This window comes from Palaemon carinicauda, chromosome 43 (assembly GCF_036898095.1).
Source record: "Palaemon carinicauda isolate YSFRI2023 chromosome 43, ASM3689809v2, whole genome shotgun sequence".
In the NCBI taxonomy this organism is placed as follows: Eukaryota; Metazoa; Arthropoda; class Malacostraca; order Decapoda; family Palaemonidae; genus Palaemon; species Palaemon carinicauda.
The window spans coordinates 26,250,365-26,269,376 of NC_090767.1; the positions used below are offsets into that span (position 1 = coordinate 26,250,365).

General features: G+C 45.4%; 1 protein-coding gene across 3 annotated transcripts in view; it reads left to right on the top strand.

Moving 5' to 3' along the window:
- The window catches only part of LOC137633592 (uncharacterized), a 57,766-nt gene extending 39,038 nt beyond the window's left edge, over positions 1–18,728 (top strand). Inside the window, exons 4-7 of one of the 3 annotated variants that reach the window (XM_068365861.1) lie at positions 406–578; positions 2,614–2,746; positions 12,708–12,893; positions 17,297–18,728. In XM_068365861.1, the coding sequence (XP_068221962.1) occupies positions 406–575 (170 nt within the window). In that variant the 3' untranslated portion in view covers positions 576–578; positions 2,614–2,746; positions 12,708–12,893; positions 17,297–18,728. Of the gene's footprint in view, positions 1–405; positions 579–2,613; positions 2,747–3,149; positions 3,326–12,122; positions 12,260–12,707; positions 12,894–17,296 lie in introns of those variants that run through there. The other 2 variants (XM_068365860.1, XM_068365859.1) reach the window with 2 other exon arrangements.
- Positions 18,729–19,012: the final 284 nt, after the last annotated feature.

Below are 19,012 nucleotides of genomic sequence, written 5' to 3' on the forward strand. Positions count from 1 at the left end.
GAGCGCAACCTCATGCGCTGACCCCGGGTCGCCCCAGGGGGAGTATCCTTCCGCCCCGGAGCGCCCCGACAAGGTAGCGGAGAGAGGGGGAACTGCGCAATAGTCTTGGTCGGTAGAATGAGGGATCCCAGATCCTCCTAAGAAAGTAGTTCGAGGTAAGTACTGTTAGGAAAAATACAAATTACTTAAAATTTGTGATATTCATAGAATTAATCCTTAAAATCTGTGGGCCAATTTACCCTTTTTTTCTTTTCTTTCTCTTGACCAAAGATGTTTTGTGAAAGAATATTTGACTTTTATGTTGTATTTATATTTTGTGATTAAAGAGACTATGCATTGTGTAGACACGCTTTGGTTTTTTTTTTATTTTGATAATGTCAACTCATACATATGTTTCTCTTTCAGAAGACAAGGGTCATGACCCTGATCTGTACAGCGGTTACATATCGTCACTGTCCATTCGTTTTGAGGATGAGGAGGGGGTTGGATATGATGGTGGATTATCCGTTCGTCTTGGCCGCAAGGATTTTCCTCTGTGGGAGCAGTGTGAACTTGATCCACATCTTATCCAATGAAAGGTAAATTCAAAAGTAAATGTTATATGAAGGGTAGATTTTTTATATTAAGAATTCATGAAGTATAGATGATATGGAGTTCCTGCTAGGAATAGCCATAGTTAGTAACAGCGTCTCTGTTCCTATGCTGATATAAACTCTTCATCATTTAATTAAGAGGATGTCTTCAGCTTGGCTGAAATGGCCTCTGAGTCATAAACAAGTATCACGTCACTCATTTCTTCGACAGCAACCAGTATGTACGTATGTACTGTCTCTGCTCTCATCTTCCTACTGCTGGACCTTTCCTTACTTTCTTTTGTGATAAGTATTGGGTTTTTTCTTCTCTTTTTGCTACGCATTACCCCTCTCTCTGTGAGAGTGGAAACACACCCAAAGGTAAGCATTTGGCGAAGAGACTTTAATTCCTTTGAAGATACAAACCTTTGGTTCTCAATCTGTTGTGTACCTTTGCTAAGGGCGTGACTTACAGTTCCCCTTCTGAGGAGTTCGTTCACGTTCCTCCTATCAGGAAGACAGTCAAGTTCTTGAACCGTAACTCAACTCTTGCTCTGTGGTAGTGCTCCTTCGTGAGGGACTTACTCGTTTTAGCCTGAATGTTCAATCGTTCCTACCTGCCTGTGTTGAAGTTATCGTCTGGCTGGTGTGCTTGACACCGCCAGAGTGTCACTGGGTGTGACCCCTGTGTAAAGCAGTCCCTGTGCTCCCTTGCGACAAAACTCCAGTGTAGATGTTTTGGGAAGGAAGCTGTTGTAATTTACTCCTGCAAGAGGGCGCATGATCCATTGGCAAGGAGAACTAGAGTTCTCTCTCTCTCTCTCTCTTCCTCTACCAACCTCTCTCTCTCTCTCCTCCTCCTTTTTCTTTGTCGAACATTTCCTTTTCGGGAAGAGGAATGTTGCCTAGGAAGACCTTTCGGTACAGTTCCATGGAATTTAATGATCGCTCTTCTTCGGGAAGGAACAATGGATGGTCATTGCCGCTAACTGGTACATTCTGGGTCAGTTTCCGCTCTTGCACTGGTTCTAGGTGAGCGGTCCTTCTGAACCCAACACCTCAAGTGTTTGAGGGTAAGGTTACACATCCTCCTGCTATAAGGGGAGAGGTAATCTTCATATGGTATGTCTCATCGAGAGCAGGACCAGTCTCCTGGTTGTCTCTTCTGGTACTGGGGTGCACCAAATAGAGAGATGGTAGTCACGGATCCTTCCCCCTTGTCTTCCTGTGCTTCCTAGGATCTATCGTCATTTTTATGTGATTGAAAGCAGAGCATTGCCTCACGTGCTTACGAGTACCGGGCTGCGTTCTGTGTTCTTACGAGCACAGAGCATTGCGTCTCGTGCTTACGAATACGGGGCTGTGTTTTGTGTTCTTACGAGAATAGATCCACATTCCCATCAAAGACAATAAGATCATCAATTCTTAAGAAAATGCATAACTGGACTACAACACATACTTCAGCTGATTCGTCCAAAGCTTAAGACGAGAAACTGAAAGATGGACGAGGTCTTTCAGTTGCCGAGATACATCAGGAGAGAGATTTCCTCTATACGTGTTCTAACTGTCTGCTTTGTTAGAGCAAGTTCTTTTGCTTTCCTTTCGATGCTTTCATCTCCAAGAGGTCTTGCATGTCAGTTGCAAACTGGCAAAAACCTTGTTTGATTTGTTAAATTTTATTGGATATTTTCACTAGTTATTCCTAAACACATATTAAAGAGTTCTGTATATAAATTAGAATTTTACTTAGAAACAATAGAATATTAGAATGTATCATACTAAAGATATAATAGAGGTCTTAAATACAGTACAAAAAATAAGTATATTAATAAATCATATTTTATGTTTAAAATTGTGTATAAAACATTTTAGCTCAATTTCAGTGTACAACAGGAAAGGTATTGAAGCAAAACAGGTATACCAGGAGTTTCTAATAGCAACACGTACTCATTGTATTTCAGGTCGTAACTTTAAGATTAACCTTAGACTCTTCCAGATCCTGATATGGCAACACTCGTTCATTTTTCCTTTTCTCTTCCAGGTAGTCAACATTAGGTGTTGCAAGACGAAAGGTCAATGTAGACTTAAATGCGTCATGGTCAGTGATGGTGGCGGGGACAAGACCTGTTTCCTCATCTACACTGCGGACATGTTCCTTTTTGAATGTTGCAATGGTGAGGCATATCTCTCTCTCTCTCTCTCTCTCTCTCTCTCTCTCTCTCTCTCTCTCTCTCTCTCTCTCTCTCTCTCTCTCTCTCTCACCCCCATTCTTGCTGCCTTTCTTCCATCTTAACTATCACTCTACTTACAATGTTTTCTCCCAGTGGGACCTTGGCACTGAAGGGCTTTCCTGGCCCCAACATCCAACTCTTATGAATGAGGAATAACTTTTACAAGATATGATTTTTACATTTGTAGCCATAATTATTATTATTATAATCTAAGACAAATAAAACTGTGTTTACATTTATGTAAGTAAATTATTGTAAAAATAAAATTTAGTTTAAAAAGAAATTACAGAATAAGAATCTTTTTAATCGCTTGTTTCTCGAACTAATCGACCTTCGTCTCCCGCAGGTGTTTGACAACTGCGCCGTCACCGTTATGATTTCGGTGGAACCGTATACGCTCGGACTTAAGATACAGCCGTCCAGGAGGATAAAGATAGACCGAGAACACTCAGTCACCCCAAGACGACTCCTTCTTGATCTATCTCTCCATGTTCTCGCCTACTTTCTCGCTTTGAAAATGTTAAGAAGGTGAGTGACGATCCTTGCTCTTCGTAGCTACTTAGTGTCATCTCTGTACTTTATAGGGTACACTGTAAGCATTGCTAAATGGTTTTGACAGATTCTCTTTCTGTCACTTTTTAACTGTCTGCTTTTTCTTCAGTCCCAATTCCTACCCTTCATTTTTCTGTCCATCTTCTTCAATGTTTAAACATAAATACAAGTTATATTCCTTTATAACTGGTGGCGGGGAAGACCCACTCGCATGTGGGTCAGCTCAACGCTCACTTTTGGCTTCGGCTGTTTTAATCAATTTGCTTTTTCTCATTCTAGATAAATGGAAAATACTAAAGAAGTTATTTACTGGGTAAGCCGAAAATGTGTGATATGTTTTTGTTTAAACCTGCTGTATTAATCTAGTCCTTCTTGTGACTTTTTTGTTTGTATCTGATGATTAAAAAAACACAAATGTAAAGGTAAACAGATCAACTTGAGACTACAGTATATAGATTCTTATAAAGTTGATGAAGAAGGTTAAGAATCTTTTTTTGTTCCGTGACTGAAATACAAACCATGCTATTTACATGGGGTAATTACTTCGGCGTAGCTGAATGACGAGCCATAAGAATTTTAACGAGGGTTTACTACCCCACCGCTAGTTAGCGGGGGGTAGGGCGGGGTAGCTAGCTACCCCCTCCCCCCCCCTCACACGCACCGATGATTGCTTCACTTTACTTTTGGCTCGGGCGGAGAACAGGCCTGTCTGCTCTCTCCCTCGCTTTGACTGCCATATTTAATCTGTTTTTTTGCTTTTTCTTTTTCAGTGTGTTTGAAGTTGGCCTCTACTATGCGTACTTGCCCTGGACTTCCCAGCCGCCCTTGTGGGACTTTTATGTCGCCGGTCGACACCGATCCCCACACCTTATGTCCTCACTGTAGTGGCCAGCGGTGTGATAGTGGTAACATGTGTATAGAATGTAGGGATTGGTCTACCTCCCAGTGGGAGAGGTTTGCCCAGCGTCGGAAGAAAAAGTCCAAAAGAGATCTTTCTCCTTCAGAGGCTTCTTTGAAGAGAGAAAATTCTAGGACTTCTTCTGTAGCCCTTTCCTCCTCCGATGCTCCCCCTCGAGCGGTCTCTTCCGAGAGGCCGGCGAGTGGTAGCGTAGAGTGTATTGCTGTTGACCGATCCCGGGGTGCGGGAGAGGTAGTCGCCTACCATAGCGAGGCGGCTGCCCCTCCTCCCCCGGAGGAGGATTTGAATATGTCCAATCGTGATTTATTACAGCTTTGAGCTTCCTTGGGGCTGCAGGGTTTGCCCTCCAAGGAAGCCCTGTTTGACATGATCAAACTTGGTGCAGCTGTCAAACAATCGCCAACTACAGCAGGGATAGATCCTCTGTCTGTGGTTGACGTTGTTGTGACGGAGACATCTCGTGGGTCAAGTCAAACCCCCGTTCCTGTTGCTGAGGTAGCTGACGGCTTAGATTCCCCCTCCGAACACCTTTCGAGGGAGGATCTAAGTCCCACGGTCTCTCCTGCCAGTGATTCTCCCCCTTTGGGGAAGTTCACTTACAGAGACTCCTCTGCAGAGGCCCCTTGATGGTCAGCCTGCTGATCTCATGGCCCCTCGGGGGCGTATAAGGCGGAAGGCTCGTCCTCCCCTTCGCCGTAGAGGCCTTCCTTCCCCTCACAAGGGAGTTAGGAGGCGCCTCTTCGGCTTGTCGTCGCCACAATCCTCTGCGGAGGAGACGACTCGCCGTTCGCCGACTCTGCCAGCTACCACCTTAGACCTCTTCGGGGATCGTTCGCGATCCCTTTCGGATGATGGTCGTCCTTCGGGACACAGTGACCAGTCTTCCTCCAGACCTGCTGTGCCGTCACCCTTTGATGTTGCAGATGCGCGTTGCGCGCCACCTGATCCTGCCATGCGCAGGTACCGGGCCCCTCGGGGCTGAAGAGCCTTGAGCGCAAAACTGCGCCTCTCGCCCTCAAGCGCCAGGTTCTTCCTGCGCGCCCTCCTGCTGCTGCCGCTGTTCCTGTCTTAGCGCCTCAGCGCTTACCTGCGCACGTGCGCGCCCCTGTTCCTGCTACGTGCCAGGGTTCCCCTGCGCTCCCACATCCTTCTACGCCCCTTCGCCCTCCAGCAGTTCCTGTGACAGCGCGCCAGCGCTCACCTGCGCACACGCGCCCCAGCGTTCCCCGGTTCCTGCCTCGTCGCGCGCAGTTCAAGAGGTTCCTACTCTAGCGCACAGGCGCTCACAGGTTCCTCTGGACTCGCAGCGCCCGTCTGGAGTTGCGCCCCCACGCGCAGTTCCAGTTCCAGCGCTCGCACGCTCGCCAACGCACCAGCACGCTTCTACATCACAGCGCGCCGCCCAGGAGGCGCCTAAGCTAGCGCACGGGTGCTCACAGGCACCCCAGGGCTCTCCTTCCAGACTGCGCGATCCTGCACGCGTTCCAGCCGCGCGCGACGCTCCGGTTGGAACCGCCCAGGAGGCGCCTAAGCTAGCGCATGGGCGCTCACAGGCACCTAAGCTAGCGCACGGGTGCTCACAGGCACCCCAGGGCTCTCCTTCCAGACCGCGCCATCCTGCACGTGTTCCAGCCGCGCGCGACACTCCAGTTGCGCGCCCCGTTCCAGTCATCAAGGCGCCACATGCAACCCTCCAGTGCACACCTGTGCGCTCTCATCAAATCGCGCGTCCTGCTCGCCCACCGCATCAGCGCACACCAGTGCGTCCACATCCTGATGCGCGCCCACAGGCGAGTATGCCTGTCCTGTCGGACCAGCACCAACCTACGCGCCAACGCGCCATCCCTTCCTCGCACTATCCTGAACCGGCGCTCACGCGCCCTCGCCCGGTTTTCCCGGATACGCGCTCGGGCGCCCCTGTCCTTTCGCGCCCTACAGGGCCGCATCAGGATGCTGCCCGTCCTCGCATCCGGCCGCCTCCCGTTCCGGCTCCTGCGCGCCACACGCCCTCGCCAGCTCCTACGCGCCCCCGTGCCCACGCGCGCGCTCCCACGCTCCTGTGACCTCGCCTGCATGCCACCGCGCCCTCGCGCCCGCTCCACCACCCTCTCTCCCCCACGCTGATGCACGCGCGCGAACGCGAGATTCCTGTGTCACGCGATCCTTTCGGGCGCAACCCTGACCAGGGCCCATCACGCGACCTCCAGCGCGAGCGTCGCCAGGCGGACAGGTCTTCGTCTCGTTCCCCTCCCTGCAAGCGCAGACCAGCGCACTCGCCGGAGGAGGGGCGGTTCCCGGACAGGTCTAAGGACTCTTTCTCTTCAACTTCACAGGCGAACCCGCATTTGTCGCTTCCTCCAAGGGATCGAACGATCCCCTTCCCTCCAGAGGGAGTGTCTGACAGCGCGACTGTCAGCCAGCAGCCCTGGTTCGGTACCCTAGTCAGAGCTTTTGTGCAGGCGATGAAGCCCACCCTCTCTGACATGGGTCGCAATCCAGTGGCAGCTTCCTCCCCCCTGAAGAGGAAGAGAGGAGTCTCTCCCGTGGAAACACCTCCAAGGCCTATTTTATCTCTTCGTAGATCCTTGCGCAAGGCTCCTTCTCCCCCCCAGACTTTCTCTCCCTCCCCTGCTATTGAGGATTACCCATCCTCAGGGGAGTCGGACGAGCCGGACCATTCCCCCATCGCACCAATGGGGGAAGCTCCGCCTCTCCCTGAGAAGTCTTCTCGTCCAGGGGTGGAAAAGAACCTGCACCCATTGTTACTCGAGTCCTGTATCCCGCCCAGGAGGGAACCGAAGGATTCTAAGACGATCCCTAAATTGTCAGCAAGGATCAGGCAGGAGCCATCTCGACCTTCCGAGGATGTCCACGTCTCCCCCCAGGAAGAGCCACTGGGGACGGGAGACTTCACTGCCAGTCCTTCAGGAGGAGAGCACCAAGAGTCAAAACACACATTCTGGCAAGTCCTGACCCTCATGAGGAACCTCAATGGAATCCCAGACCCTGAGATTCCTCCTCGTGAAGGTAAGGACACGGTCCTGGACCGCGTCTACGACACCCAGAAATCCTCTAGGGCCAGTGCAGCCTTGCCCTGGTCTCAGGGGATGAAGAGTGCCAGGGACTAGGTCGAGGGCCAGCTCTCTGAGCTTGCCTCCTCCAGCAGATCCAGCGCCTGTAACAAGCTCCTCCCTCCTCCTCGAGTCCATCAGAGGAGGTACTTTGAGATCCTTGAGGAGCCTTGTTTGGGTCTTCCGATGCATCACTCTGTGGAAGAACTCACCGGGGGAGTCCCTCTTGAGAGACTCTCCAACCGGCACGTGTCCTACTCAGCCACTGAGATCCTAAGCCAGGAGAAGGTCGCTAAGTGTGCCATGCAGGCAACTTCGTGGCTGGACATCTGGCTGTGGTCTCTGGGCATCCTGGTGCGGTCTGAGGACCTCTGCAAAGAAAGCACCAGGAAGGCACTGGAGACTTTTTCTCTCGGGCACACGGACCATTGAGTTTCTGGCCCACCAAGTCTCTAGCTTGTGGGCCAATATGATTCTCAAACGTTGGGACGCTGTGGCTGAGAGGTTCCACCAGACGGTTCCCTGTTCGGAGATTAGCAGTCTCAGACACTCTTCCGTGTTCGGTAAGAACTTGTTTGAGCCTAAGGACGTGGAGCTTACCACTGAGAGGTGGAGGAAGTCCACCCAGGATTCCCTCATCCATAGGGCCCTGACATCGAGGCCCTACAAACCTCCAGCGGCTCAACAGCCCCGTCCAGCTAAGGACACGAAGAAGACCACTGCAGCGAAGCCGAAGGTGTCTAAGCCCTTTCCTGCCAAGAGCAGAAGGAGCAAGAAGTCCATCAGGGGAGGCAAGAACCCTAGAGGTAACAGCCGAGGCCATAAACGCTAGGGTTGGCAGTCCCCCTGCATGTCCACCAGTAGGGGGGATGCCTACAAAGTTGTGCAACAAGGTGGCAGCAACTTGGGGCAGATGCCTGGACGATTTCCGTGATCGCTCTGGGTTATCGCGTCCCGTTCACAGCCTCTCTACCTCCCCTGACAGCGAATCCAGTGTCGTTGAGCTCTCTTGCCATGGGATCGGCAAGAGGGCAAGCCCTTTGGGCAGAAGTCCAGACCATGTTGAAGAAGGACACTCTCCAGAAGGTTGTAGACGGGTCCCCAGGCTTCTACAGTCGACTCTTTCTTGTGAGAAAGGCGTCTGGAGGCTGGAGACCAGTCATCGACCTCTCAACCCTGAACGGGTTTGTCAAGCAGACTCCGTTCAGTATGGAGACGGCAAACACAGTCAGACTCGCAGTGAGACCACAAGACTTCATGTGTACACTGGACCTGAAGGACGCGTACATCCAGATCCCAGTCCATCCGTCTTCAAGGAAGTACCTAAGATATTGCCTAGACAACAAGATCTACCAGTTCAAGGTGCTGTGTTTCGGTCTCTCCACAGCCCCTCAGGTGTTTACCAGAGTGTTCACCCTCATCTCTTCGTGGGCTCACAGAATCGGCATCCGTCTCCTTCGTTATCTGGACGACTGGCTGATCCTAGCGGACTCGGAGGCAACCCTTCTTCGCCACCGAGACAAGCTCCTCGAAGTTTGCCAGGATCTAGAGATCATGGTAAATCTCGAGAAGTCCTCTCTGCAGCCCTCTCAGAAACTGGTATATCTAGGCATGGTCATAGACACCAATCTCCACAAAGCCTTCCCATCAGACGACAGGATAGCAAGGCTGAGGAAGGTCGCGAGACCTTTCCTCAATCGAGAAGAACTCCCAGCCCAATTGTGGCTACGTCTCCTCGGCCACCTCTCCTCCCTGGTCCGTCTCGTTCCCAACGGTCGCCTCAAAATGAGATCCCTCCAGTGGCGACTCAAGTCCCGGTGGAATCAAGGTCACGATTCCCCAGACACTCTGATCCCTATGGGTCCTGTGGAACGGACGGACCTCCGGTGGTGGGTGGCGGACGAGAACCTACGAATGGGAGTGGATCTTCTCGTCCTTCCCCCGAATTTGATGTTGTTTTCGGACGCATCAATGAAAGGGTGGGGGGGCCCACGTTTTGAACCACAGGACCTCAGGCCTGTGGTCAGAATCAGAAAAGTACCTTCACATAAACCTGCTAGAAATGAAGGCCTTGTTCCTGGCACTTCAGAAGTTCCACCAAGTCCTGGCGGGCCACTCGGTGGTGGTGATGAGCGACAACACCACGGTGGTGGCTTATATCAACAAGCAGGGAGGTATCTTTTTGGAACAGCTATCCCATCTCGCAGTAGAGATCCTGAGATGGTCCGAAGTCCACTCGATCTCGCTTACGGCTCGCTTCATTCCAGGCAAGAGGAATGTGCTCGCCAACAGTCTGAGCAGAGCGACGCAGATAGTGAGTACCGAGTGGTCTTTGGATGCTCAAGTAGCCAACAAAGTCCTGACTTTGTGGGGTTCCCCGACTGTGGATCTGTTCGCTACAGTGCTGAACTTCAAGCTTCCGCTGTACTGCTCCCCGCTTCCGGACCCCAAGGCTCTCTGGCAGGATGCCTTCCAATAACAGTGGGACAACGTCGATGTGTACGCCTTTCCCCCGTTCTGTCTGATGAGGAGGGTACTCAACAAGACCAGAATATCGGTCAATTTCTCGATGACCCTAATAGCTCCGCTATGGCATCATGCGGAATGGTTTCCGGACCTTCTGCAACTCCTAACGGAACTTCCGAGAGAACTCCCTCCACGACATGAGCTACTCAAACAAACACACGCCAACATCTTTCACAAAGCCGTAGCTTCGCTTCGACTTCACGCCTGGACACTATCCAGCATCTCCTCACAGAGAGAGGTTTTTCGCAACAAGTTGCGAACAGGATGTCTGGACACCTGCGAAGGTCATCCACAGGGGTCTACCAGGTAAAGTGGAGAGTTTTCTGTTGTTGGTGTCGTGGAAGGGGTATCTCTCCACTTGATGCCACTATTCCAGCAATAGCGGAGTTCTTCGTATACTTGCGAGAAGAAATGCGCCTTCCAGTCTCGGCAGTGAAAGGCTATCGCTCAGCCTTAAGTCTAGCCTTCAGGCTCAAAGGAGTGGACATTTCTTCTTCGCTGGAACTTTCCCTACTCATACGAAGTTATGAACTTACCTGGCCTCAGTCAGAAGTGAGACCTCCTCCATGGAACGTGGTTCGAGTTCTCAGGTCTCTTAAGAGACCTCCCTACGAACCATTACACCAGGCTTCAGATCGCCACCTTACTTGGAAGACGGTGTTCCTACTAGCTTTGGTCTCTCGTATGACATCCCCCATTCAATGGGATGGGGGTTAGGTAACGTTCAGATTTGTCCCTGAGTTTGTTGCTAAGACTCAGAATCCGGGAGTGCCGGACCCACGGTTCGACTCTTTCCTGGTTTCGAGTCTTCGTTCTGTAACAGATGACCCAGACCATATCCTACTGTGCCCAGTAAGGAGTCTGAGGCTATGTCTTAAAGGAACGGCAGCAGTTCGTCCCCAAGTGCAGGCATTGTTTGTGAGTACTGGGAAGATGAAGAGGAGGGTTACCAAGAATACCATCTCGGCATGGATTCGGAAGGTAATACACCTATCCCTGAATCCTGATCCTCCTCCGTCACGTCACCCTAGAGCACATGATGTCAGGGGTGTAGCTACGTCCCTGGCCTTCAAAAAGAACTTCTCAGTGACGCAGGTTCTACAAGCAGGGGTGTGGAAGCGTCAGACGACCTTCACAGCCCACTACCTGCAAGACGTGACCCACAGGAGACTCGATACGTTCTCTATCGGCCCTGTGGTGGCTGCACAACAGCTGGTCTAACCTCAGGCTCCTTAATGGACAAGTAGCAGAAGGTTGAGGGCATTGTTACCCGGTTTTAGTCTGCGTGAATGAAAAGATCTGTCTGGCCCTTATTCTTTTCTTCATCCTCTCCTCCCTTGGAGAGAGCAGCATCCTGGGTTCTCTGCACAGCTGACCTCAAACCTCTGCAGGTAAGCCATGCTCCCTTGTGTTCCTGGTATTAAAATGTAATACTGTCATGTCCCCATACCCTGATGAGGTGGTATTGGGAGAGTCCTAGCCTAGATTTCCATCTGAAGAACTCCAGGTCAACTTCCTAGGACGAGTCACTTCTCACCTTCACACACAGCTTATGTAGGCCGCAGCAGTTTCACAGCTGCCAGCGAGGACCAGGGACCCCTTATTTCTTGAGTACTTACACACTCGAATTTGGGGTCCCCGGGCAAGCCAAAGCCAGTATGGCAGGGGACTTACCGCCCTTCCTAAGGGTTGAGTCACCCCATGTAAATAGGGATGTTTGTATTTCAGTTACGGAACAAATGACAAATTCGTAGATAATTTGTATTTTTCCTAACTACACAAACCTTAGCTATTTACATATATGTGCCTGCCAGCCCTGTCCCCCAAGATAAGTCCTACCTCTAAGTAAAGTGAGCCTTTCACCGGTGTGTGTGAGGGGGGGGATAGCTAGCTACCCCTCCCTACCCCCCCGCTAACTAGCGGCGGGGTAGGAAACCCTCGTTAAAACTTTTATGGCTCGTCATTCAGCTACGCCGAAGTAATTACCCCATGTAAATAGCTAAGGTTTGTATAGTTAGGAAAACTACAAATTATCTACGAATTTGTCATTTTTTATTTAAAAGTGTGTATAAAACATTTTAGCTCAATTTCAGTGTACAACAGGAAAGGTATTGAAGCAAAACAGGTATACCAGGATTTTCTAATAGCAACACGTACTCATTGTATTTCAGGTCGTAACTTTAAGATAAACCTAAGACTCTTCCAGATCCTGATATGGCAACACTCATTCATTTTCCCTCTTCTCTTCCAGGTGGTCAACTTTAGGTGTCGCAAGACGAAAGGTATATGTAGACTATTGAATGCGTCGTGGTCGGCAATGGTGCCGTAGGTAAGGCCTGTTTCTTCATCCACACTACGGACAGGTTCCTGTTTAAATATGTTACAATGGTGAGTCCTCTCTCTCTCTCTCTCTTTCTCTCTCTCTCTCTCTCTCTCTCTCTCTCTCTCTCTCTCTCTCTCTCTCTCTCTCTCTCTCTCTCTCTCTCTCTCTCTCTTTACCCTTCTACCTAACCCCGTTCTTGCTGCCTTTCTTCCACCTTAACTATCACTCTACTTTCAATGTTTTCTCCCAGTGGGACCTTGGCACTGAAGGGCTTTCCTGGCCCCAACACCCAACTCTTATGAATGAGGAATAAATTTTACAAGATATGTTTTTTATATTTGTAGCCATAATTATTATTATTATTATTATTATAATCTAAGACAAATAAAACTATTTAGATTTATTCAAGTGAATTATTGTAAAAATTAAATTTGTGAGTTTAAAAAGAAATAACAGAATAAGAATCTTTTTAATCGCCTGTTTCTCGAACTAATCGACCTTCGTCTCACGCAGGTGTTTGACAACTGCGCCGTCACCGTTATGATTTCGGTGGAACCGTATACGTTTGGACTTAAGATACAGCCGTCCAGGAGGATAAAGATAGACTGGGGACCACTCAGTTACCCCAAGACAACGCCTTCTTGATGTATCTCTCCATGTTCTCACCTACTTTCTCGCTTTGAAAATGTTAAGGAGAAGGTGAGTGACGATCCTTGCTCTTCGTAGCTGCTTAGTGTCATCTGTGTACTTTGTAGGGTACACTGTAAGCATTGCTAAATGGTTTCAGCTTCTTCTTTGTCCACTTTTTAATTGTCTACTCTATCTCCGTTCCAAATTCCTGTCTTTCATTTTTCTGTCCAACTTCTTCGATGTTCATACACAAATACAAATTATCATCAAACGAGGTAGTTATAATTGCCGGCAGGCGGCGGGGAAGACCCACTCGCATGTCGGTCTGCTCAACACTCACTTGAGATTCAGTTTGTTTAAATCTTTTAGCTTTTTCTTGATAAAAGGAAAATACAAAAGAAATGATTTTCTGGGTAAGACAAAGATGTGCGATATATTTTTGTGTAAATCTAACATATTAATTTCATCGTCCTTGTTCAGTATTGTATACAATATTGTGTTTGTATCTCATGATTAAGAAAAATAGAACCATAAAGGTAAACAGGTTAACTTGAGTGACGATATAGATTCTTTTACAGTTGATGAAAAAGGTTACGAATTTTCTGATTATGTCTTTAATTTAGATCTTGAATTAATGTGTTAGACTTCACATGTATGCTTTGATCTAGATATTAATCTTTGGCACCGTCGTTCAATTAGTTCATTATGCTGAATGTTGCATAAGATTCTTCATATCTCTGACCATCCTTTACATTCAGATCTCCCTGGACAATTCTATCCTGTTCGTAATACTAGGCAGGCAGTTAATTCTAATAGCCAGGCCTTCTCCATCATGAGGCTCAATATTACAAAGTATTCTAGAAGTTTTATTCCAGCTGTGACCAAGTTGTGGAATGATCTTCCTAATCGGGTAGTTGAATCAGTAGAACTTCAAAAGTTCAAAGTTGCAGCAAATGTTTTTATATTGACCAGGCTGACATGAGTCTTTTTATAGTTTATGTAGGACATATCTGTTTTGACGTTGTTACTGTTTTCAGAATGATTTATTGTTAATTTGCTCTCATCATTTATTTATTTCCTTTCCTCACGGGGCTATTTTTCCCTATTGGAGCCCTTGGGCTTATAGCATCTTGCTTTTCCAACAAGGGTTGTAGCTTGGCTAATAATAATAATAATAGTACATGTAATAATTGTGTTTAAAACATGTATAAGAAACATATAACTCACCTCTATAAGGCAAAAATTTGACCCACTGCAAAAATCTACTTACGTTGAGTCCTGGAATCAATCAACGATGTAGGACGAGGCATTGCTATGATCTCTTCGCTAAAGTAAATGCATTGAACATTGTAAAGTTCTTTTTGGTTCTAGTCTTAAGTGTCTTTATACGGAGATCTCTTGTATTACGTTCGTTTCTGAATCGTAACTGGGTTGAAAAAATTGCTCTCTTTGTTTGAAAAATTGGTTTAAAAAGTTATTTGTTGATGTTTTATATTTTTATATCAGTAAGGAACTCCTACAGTGACCCCTGCAAGTTTCATTACTCTACATTTAGAATTGTGGCCAGGAAGCTATTCACAAACAAACACACAAACACACAAAGAGGGAGCTCCCACAATGATCCGAGTGTTTCTCTCAGCGATATTTGAGGTCCTCGTTTACTCTGTGTTCCCACACATTCCATTTTCTTTGACTGTTAATTACTTGGTATTTCTTTTATCTTTTGATTTCAATCTTAATTCTTCTTCTCTCACTGTTATCCCTACATTAAGGGATCAGCAATTGTTTATAAATTGGGAGAAGGTTTTTACAACCGCATGCCCTAGCAGTCATTATTATTATTATTATTATTATTATTATTATTATTATTATTATTATTATTATTATTATTATTATTACTAGCTAAGTTATAACCCTAGTTGGAAAAGCAGGATGCTATAAGCCCAAGGGTTCCCACAGGATAAAATAATGGTTTTTATAATCTTGTGGAATGATCATCCTAATCGGGTAGTTGAATCAGTAGAACTTCAAAAGTTCAAACTTGCAGCAAATGTTTTTATGTCTTTATAGTTTATTAACTAAATATCTGTTTTGATGTTGATACTGTTTTTAGAATATTTTATTTTAACTGTTTATTATTTCTCATAACGTCTTCATTTCCGTATTTCCTCTCCTCACTGGGCTATTTTTCCCTGTTGGAGCCCTTGGGCTTATAGCATCTTGCTTTTCAAGTTAGGGTTGTAGCTTAACTAGTGTTAATAATATGAAACTCTGATTTATCAGCAAAATGTTATCCTTAATATCTTTCAAATCATTAGAATTCAATTTGAATTTTGGGCTGCTGATATCGCCAGCGGTGTGCTATTATAAACTTCAATAGCATTTCGCAGGGAATTGTTTTGTCATAACTGAAGGCTATTTGAGTAAATGCCTTTATTAGTACCCTGATTATACACAATATCTTCGGCTAGTCATTCCGTGGGTTAGAACCCCGTGATACCTGACGTTAATTCTCTTGTAATATCAATCGCAGAAATATTATAGAGTAGGAAGCTGCCGGAGGGAACTTCCATCAGGACGACATGGCCGCCATCTCACCCAAAGATAGATTTTTCCTACGTCATAATCAGTTTATTGTATTCACGATACAAAGAAATGTAGTGTACTTTGTAGTATGGTCTTCTGATTGGAAAAGTTAATGCTTATATACAGAAGGTTAATTAATTGTTTTAATATTCCTAGACTTAAAAATAGCTCACATATTAGATTCTAACTATGAAAATAAAACAAAAGGTTTTCCTTTTCGTCACAATTTGCAAACTAGACCATTGATCCGTTGACTTTACTCACTCCAAAATATGTAAAACAGAGTATTGAGGACTTTGGTTATTATGTAGGCTGCAAGAACATTCTGTAATGATTTTGATATTGAAATAAGTGATTCCCAGAACAGAATCAGCAATGGAGAAATTACGAAAGACATGCCATAAACCTTCACCCAATATAAGAGAATTCTTTCACTGACCTAAAATCCAGTGAACACTATGGAATGGCAGGTCATTCAAGTACAGTGTAGGAGAATGTGCTTAAGGGCCGCTCATGAATGGCAGAGGCAAGGGACAGTGACATTGCCCTATCAAACGGGACAATGCCCTAGAGAGACCATATAAGCATATGATCAGTGCCCAGGACCCCTCTCCATCCAAGCCAGGACCAAGGAGGGCCAAGCAATGGCTGCTGAGGACTTAACAGATAGACCTGATGGCTCCCCCAAAACCCACATCCTTAGTTCACAAGAATGGTGAGGTTGCAGCGACCAAAGAAACTATCGAGTTTGAGCAGGACTCGAACCCCAGTCTGGCGTTCACCTGTATTGTTACACCCCTACCACAATGCAATAGACTTATTCCTACCTAGCAGTGACTACATACATGTCAAGAAAATGCATTTATATGAAAAACTAATTTATTACCAAGATATTTCTCTTGTTTTGGTCTTTGTTTCTTTCAAATCATTTGAATTCAATCTGAATTGTGGTTATTCTATTCATGATACAAAGAAATGTCTGCTAATTGGAGAAGTTAATGCGTACAGTATATCCAGAAGGTTGATTTCACTGTTTTTATTATATCTAGACTTAGAAAGGACTTACATTTTTCTAACTATCTAAAAAAACAAAAAGTTTTTCTGTTCGTTACTATTCGCAATGTAGACCGTTGGACCGTCGACTTTATTTACTCCAAAGTTTGTAAAACAGAACTTTGGTTATTATGTAGGCTACAAAAACATAAATTGACACTTGAATACCTACAAGTAAACCTTAATATTAACAATATTTGGAAATTTCCAACCCTTAACCCCCAAGGGTTATCTTTTTCAAGCACATTTTGCAGTATTTTTTTTTCAAGCACATTTTGCAGTATATTTTTTTTTAATTGCTCTAACAGCCTTAATTTTCATCATAGAGAGGTCAGGTTGGTCTCATTCTCTTGGAAAATGCCTGAAGTTCTCAAAAAAATTATCAAAAATATGCAAAAGATAATTTTTATAGCATTTTTTTGCAAGGACGTACCGGTACGTCCATGGGGGTAAAGGGATGAGTTTTGTGAAACGCACCAGTACGTCCTTTTGGGGGTAAAAGGGTTAAAATGAATACTCTGTTACACTTGTATAAGTATAGATTTTGTCTAAATAATTAGTTATGTTCCGAAAACAGGCCACACATTTAAGTGATAGTATTGTCCAAGTGTCTCCATCTGCTGGTGGTGAATAAAGACAAAATCAAAAGCAAAACTTTGGAAAAGTGGATGACTTTATCAAGATTCTTTGAAAAGTTCAGAATTATGGTGGAAGACTAAAAGAATGATTAAGATATCATTAAAGATAATATTCTAGTAATGTATTTTGCTTTTATTATCTGTGTTGTCTTATAATATTTTTAAAAACGTGACTAAAGTTTTTTTCTTTTCCAGGTGATCGGTATCAGTACGAAGAAGACTTGCCAAGATCACTGAAGAATCTTCTGGTGTAGATAATGACATAAGAAGCCATAGATAATTACACCTAGAGTACATCAAGAATCCTCGTAGCTACGAGACCTCTCTCGTTTATTACGGAAGTCGCCGTTTTTTACTTTGATAGTTAAAGTATTTTGGTATATATATATGTGCGTGCGTGGTGCAAGATTGTTTGAAAGTACTGTATGCTTCTACAACAATTATTTTTAATAGTTGAAGAATTCACAGGTTCATACATGGAAAGCTGTACGTTTGCAGCTCAGTAAATGAATGTGTGTGTGTGTGTGTATTGCTTAAATCATTCTTCATACTGAATGATATGGACATACATTTATTCATTATTAGCTCCTTTCTTTCCTCGGATCAGTAGGATTTTATGTCTCAAGTCCTACTTGAAGGATTTTTAAAGGATTTCGAAAATGTCTTCCACAAGTCTCTTCAAGTCTTTTTCTTGTAATGTCTTAACCATTTAGTTATGGCTCATTTTTCCTTTGCTTACGCATACACCAAACAGCTTGGCCTATTCTTTACACATTCTCCTCTGTCCTCATACACCTGAGAACACTGAGATTACCAAACCGTTCTTCTTAACTCAAAGGGTTAACTACTGTACTGTAGTTATTCAATGGCCACTTTCCTCTTGGTTTGAATAGAAGAGGTCTTCTAGGACATTCCAAAATCAAACCATTATTCTCTAGTCTTGGGTAGTGCCATAGCGTCTGTACCATGGTCTTCCACTGATATGGGTTAGAGTTCTTATGATTGAGGGTACACTCAGGCGGATCTAGGAAAATTTGCCGCAAGACAATTTGCCATATGGATATTTTGACGCTGACATTATGCCACAAAGCGTAAGAGAAGGCAAAAAAACATTGTATATAAATGGCACCTTAATCATTTATATATATATTAATTTGGAATATTTTTATATCTTATTTCATTTGTAGAGCATATTGTTATATTTATTTACTTTGATTTTCAATCATTTGAATACTTATGGATATATATAAGAAAAGAAATGTAGAACATAAAGATTAGAAATAATGAAGGTCTCACACTTTAAGTCATACATTTTTTAGAATTTTAATCTTTATTTCTCAAGACATTGATCTGTTTCGATGGGTAACAGATATTTGCAGCCCATTATGGATAACCTCCAACTCCCTGTTGTTGATTTAAAGTCCTTTCATACACTTTCCAAAGACTAATAGGAAAAGTGGGCGGATCTTTACATGGACGAGGTCCCCTGCCTCTCTTTTGCTCCTAAACCCAGTTCTAACAATCGATTTGCACGTCAGAACTGTCTCGGACCTCCACCGGGTATCCTCTGGTTTTGTCCTCGCCAGGCATAGTTCACCATCTTTCAGGAACCAAGGGCTTCGCTCCAAGTTCTATAGATGTATCATTGGTGTCTTGAGGAAATGAAGGAATGAATGATTTGATGTTTCTCTGGCATCCTGACATCGAAGGTCATTGACGTCTTGAGGCAAAATGAATGCGAGTGGCATAAGGAACTCCACTTTCGTATCGAAATTACAATCAATGATATCAAACCTTAAACCCAGTATCTGTCACCTTTCTGCAAGCATTGTTACAGAAATAACTAGAGGGGCAATCAGTAGAACGCAGACCTCCCCCGCGGCACCTCATTTCTCAGCCTTTTGCTTGACC